Genomic DNA, 5101 nt, shown 5'->3' with positions numbered 1-5101 from the left:
AACTAGGAAAGGACAGGATAGGCACCTGGCTTCTGAATAAAGGTGTCAGGTGGAAGGGGGAGGCAACAGGAGGTAGAAAGGAGATACACATTCTGGTCCCCAAGCAAAGAACAAAGGGAAAATGTCTTCTAAGAAGACAGTCCGGGAGGAATGCTGCTGGAAGTTTCAATGAGACATCAGTCTTGGATGTTCATGGCCCTCAAATTTCAGGCTCACAAACATCCGGAATGAGACGTGACACTTCGAAACTGGATGCTGATTATTTTATTGGCAAACTGAAGACAGATGTCTTCCAATGTCATGGCTTTCTGAAGGACTGGTATCTTCATACTCATGCTCTGAAAAGCAAAAGAGGAGATTGACACAAAGTGGGCAGCTGGTTTCTAATCCTTGCAGATAACAGTGAAGGGAAGTAGCCAAGAGCCCACATTTCCCTTCTCTTCTTCTTCCCTCTCCTGTTTCCTTACAAATTTCTTTTGATTTGTCATTTTTATGTACCAAGTGGATAATGTGGTCCAAAATCTTGCTTTCAAGATAAAAGGTTGTTCTTAGCTTGTTTATCTCTTGGTTACTATTTAAAGTGTTCAAATATGTATTTACAAAGATGGTTACTGCAACCAATTTTTAACTAGTGAAAAACTGAAACTGGCCTAAATATCCATTGATAAACGGTTGGTTAAAGAAATCATGGCACAGGCAGAAAATGGAACAGCAAAATTAAAAAGTAAACAAAATGAGGATTAACTGGCCCATATAGCTCAATGAACTGTTAGGAATATTTTTAACCACTATATTATTTCAAATAAGCAACCCATTAATCTTCATAAAGTAAGACATCATTTGTGGATAAAATGTATAGTTATGTTTTAAGGAGTGTAAGTGTTTCCAAGAAGATGTTCAAAAGTTAACTGTAGTGGTCTTTGGGGAAGGGAGTGGAAGGTAGGATGTGGATGCCTTTAAGAGTTAGCCTTATACTTTTCTGTTCAGTTATTTTTTTTTTACCTTGACCATATACTAATTTAAAAGGAAATATTTTAGCTAGATAAATTTAGCAACATAAAATTAAAGTATCATTTAGTAGGGACCCTGGACCTGAGAGGCCTGTCAGGTGGCAACTTGAGAAGAGAGGGCCACTGAACCAGAGGAGTAGGAGAGAAAAGGACAAGGGAGAACGTGGCTGTACTTCCTCATCACCAGCCCACTTTAGGACAGGTGGTCATTGGGGGAAAAGGCAATGTATGATCCTTGTTTCTCAAAATTGGAATCACCTTGGGTAGCTTGTAATAAATATGAGGTTTTGCTACCTTTTTTAAGACTATCTGAATAGAAACCTTTAAAACCTGTGTCCAGGACTATGCAATTTTCACATATTTTCTGTTGATTCAATGACTCACTAAAGTATGAGAGCTGTAGGCTTAGGGCCCTTGATGGAGAGTGAGCTGGGGTAATACCTGACAATAACTTTCAGATTACTCTCATGGTGAGTCTTCATCTGGACTCTGCTCAGGTTGCTCCTCTGGTGGGGGTGGCCTTGGCTGAGGTTCATCACTTGGTGGGGGTGGTCCTGGTGGAGGTGGCCCTGGTGGAGCTTCCTCATCTTCATTTTCATCATTAGGTGAGGGTGGTGATCCTCTGCGTTCTCTGCGTTTTCCACGAGATAGTATGAAAACATCCTCATCCGAGCTTGAGTCTGAGCTGGTTTCATCTACAGAGGATGGCACAAAAAAAGAGGAACTAGGTGATGGAAGTCTCCCCTCTCATTTTGATCTCTCATAAACTTTTCGGACAGTCCCTTCCTCCAAAATCCATCTCTCAACTACCAGCTTCCTTCCTACTCACTTGTTTTTACAGTACTCCTGTTCACCCACATACTAGTGACACTGAGTCTTAGTTCTTTGCTCTTGAGAAAAACAATTTGGCAAAAAGGTGATGGATATCTTAGAATTGGCAGATGATATCTACAAGGACAGAAGAAAAGCAAAGGGATTAATCATGTCCGTTATGCTGCCAGAGATATTTTGGGTCACTGACATAACCTGCCAACTGTGACTCCAAGTCTGGCCTGTGGAGAGTGTATATGGAACCCTCTGGCTCTAAAACCAGGTGGAGCAATAGTAGGACAGAGAGAGAGAGAGAAAAAAAGAGAGAGAGAGAGAGAACATGATGGCCTACACAGGATCACTAAATAACTTGCCAATTTTAATTAGGTACTGTGACACAGCTGAGCAGAAAACCAGGCTAAAAATGAACCAGGCCTAGCTTCTTTGCATTTTTTCTAAACCACACATTTAAAGAGAAGAATACTGAGGAAGAAGGAAACAATCAGTTGAGGGGTTGGCTCTCAGTAGGCTGCAGGAGTCAGAATTGTGACTCCTTCCCTTTGTTGTCCTCTCTCAACAATCATTTCTGGCCTGAGGGAACAGGCAGCATAGTCAGTGTCGCCCAGGCTAGACATCGTGTTATTTATGTTAGGACCTTGCTCGTGGTCCCCAAGACCAAGGTTAGAAAGGACTGCCTTTATCTTTATTGTTTCTATCAGTGATTATAACTCTTCACAAGATAATGATGATAACAGGACACCAGAGAACTGAAAAGTTGCTAATAAAAAAAAGAAAGATGAAGGAGGATTAATTGCAACTTACCTAATACGGTCCTCAGAGACTCTTCACTGCTGCTTTCTAGGAAAAGAAGCAGAAGATGAACCTATATCCTCCAGGGTTCACAATGTTCTACAGGAAAAGGGCACACTCTGTGTATACTCTAAGATATTATAAATTTTCAGCTACCATCTGTGATGCCTTTGCACAAGGAATAGGACGTGAAGGCATGGCAGGGTTATTACTGTACTGAGGATCAACCTTGAACTCAAAAGAGGCCTTTTATCCTTCCTAGGATCCCTTAAACCCTAATGCTAGTTTAGGTTAAATGCTGGAATATTTCAGTGTTATGTTTTAGTGTCCTTCTGCCTTCAATTTATGGAATACTTTACTTATATGAACATGGCTTCTCAAGGTAGAAGGACCAGGAGTAAACATGTAGATACAATCTTGCCCTATTGGGTACAACATTCTGAAATATTAAATATTGGTGGGAATAAAATGAGACCACTGTGCCCTGGAATCTCCATATTTCTATATAGACATAGAGAGATTTATTACTCTCATCTCTGTCTCCAAAATATCTCTGAATGGGCTTCACCTCCTCCATCCATCTGGCATCCCCTAGCAAGGCCACCTTCATCCAGTGCCTTCTCTGATTATCATAATATCTACATGAGGGAACTTCTCTGTTCCAGTCTTGCCTTTTTGCAATGCATCCTTCATAGCACAGAGATAAATCTTAATTTATCATTCCTCTGCTTAAAAATTCTCTGCCGATTTCCAGTTGTACTAAGTTTGAGGCCTTCACATCATAGAGGAGGTGAAGCACCTTCCTCTTGTCTTAAGCACCCTGCAGCCATATCTTTCACTTATGTATCCTCTTTACAAGCTTCCTCACTGCAGTGTGATCCCCCAAGCCCGAAGCAGAGTCTCAGCACCCTCTCCCTTTATTCTTACCAGAAACTGAACCTTGAACTGAGCTCAGGGCCAGCAAGGCCGCTGAGAGCAGGATCAGTAGCATCTTGGAGGAAGCTTTGGATTTGCTCTCAACTCTGCTCTGGGAGAAGCCAGGCAGGTTCCTTTATGAAAGGGATCATGACAATGGCAGCTTTGAATTCTATACTGGGCAGATCTTGTCACCAGTTAGACAGGGTTATAGCTGGGACTAATCCCAGCAGGATGGAATGGATAGAATGTTATTATTGTTTCATTTCTAAAAGGTACAACATGTGACGTGGGCAAAGCTTTTGAGGGAGAATGTCCAAGCATTCAGCACAGATATTAGAATTGTTCTGTCGTCCTTTGATTTTCAGTCTTTTTGGTGAAATCATTTCTTTGTCCTTCCAGTGTTATTTGTGTGTGTTTTGGCTGTGATCTCTGGCCTTCGTATCACCCAAACTCCGTCATTGTGGTATTTGTTTACCTATGTATATGATACATTGCAAAACATTTTGATGATAGAGATCATTTCAGGTTATTTATGAAATATATGTGTATAGCATCCTTGGGCACATGTGGACGGCAGAAGGCTGACCCTTAGTCTTTTCAGGCCACCAGATATCATCCAGGTCTATCTGGTCTCTGATACGAAAGTATTGGAGCTGTCCAAAAAGGTAACCTAAGACATTCTATTCTTATCAATATCTTAGGACTTGCAATAGTTAGTAAAAGCAAAGGTAGACACAAAATCTACAACAGGGCTTGCAGCACTAAAGAAAATGAATATACATCTCCTTGAATGGAGCATGTTATTCTATATCTCTAGAACTTCTTCTCTTTTCTAGATTCTTTGTGAGATTCTTTTTGGCTTATTTCTGTGATGAAATATTTTTAACCTCCCTGTCTTCCACTGATAATTTAATAGCCACACTTATGAACTCCCAAAAGACGGTCTTATATTCCTTTCAAATATTCAGTTTCATTGCCTTGATCTTATATTTTTCAATGAGTTTCCATGTTAGAACATGTTTTCTCAGATTATTCTTAAACACAGGGAATTTTGTCTAGAATGTTCTGACACTCATTCTCCCCACCATCTACATGAAATTTATTTTTTGATATTTTCTCTCCTTAATCCAGCCACTGTATTTAACTTTCATTTGTAGCTTATTTTTGTTATCCATTCTGAAGGATTTTTGTTGTTATTGTTTAATTAAGGCCTATTCTTCACTAGATTTTTTGACTTTTATTTAAAAATTTCATAATGAAGTATTGGGTTTCCAAACTTTTTTTTTTATTTATTACCTGCATTCCTCTTCACAGTTGCTGAACTTTTTCTCTGATCTTAACAGGTGAGTTGAAAAAAATTTTTTCCCCATGTACATTTGTTTCCTTTAAAATCAGCAATACATTCACACAGGTTTCTAGTATCTTATTCTTCTGGCTTCATAAAAAGAAGCTTTATAAAATAATTTTCTTTCTTTCTTTCTTTTTTTTTTTTCATTTGGTTGCTGGTACAAACACCACGGCAATGAAGATCATGTGTTTGCTACTTTGAGCAC

General features: G+C 39.5%; 1 protein-coding gene across 2 annotated transcripts; it reads right to left on the bottom strand.

Moving 5' to 3' along the window:
* Positions 1-246: 246 nt before the first annotated feature.
* Positions 247-3674, bottom strand: LOC120858851 (basic proline-rich protein-like). 2 transcript variants are annotated; one of them, XR_005719953.1, is made up of 5 exons: positions 3558-3674; positions 2643-2678; positions 1840-1958; positions 1452-1705; positions 247-338 (listed from the first exon to the last, which is right to left on the bottom strand). XR_005719953.1 is itself a non-coding variant. In XM_040235193.1 (4 exons), exons 1-3 carry the CDS (start codon positions 3619-3621, stop codon positions 1476-1478), a joined length of 330 nt encoding a protein of 109 aa, XP_040091127.1. In that variant the 5' UTR covers positions 3622-3674; the 3' UTR covers positions 247-338; positions 1452-1475. The 2 variants fall into 2 exon arrangements, 1 of the variants encoding a protein (XP_040091127.1); XM_040235193.1 differs by lacking the exon at positions 1840-1958.
* Positions 3675-5101: the final 1427 nt, after the last annotated feature.

Source organism: Oryx dammah, unplaced genomic scaffold (assembly GCF_014754425.2).
Source record: "Oryx dammah isolate SB20612 unplaced genomic scaffold, SCBI_Odam_1.1 HiC_scaffold_29, whole genome shotgun sequence".
Classification (NCBI taxonomy): Eukaryota; Metazoa; Chordata; class Mammalia; order Artiodactyla; family Bovidae; genus Oryx; species Oryx dammah.
This window is presented reverse-complemented; position numbering and strand designations above follow the sequence as displayed.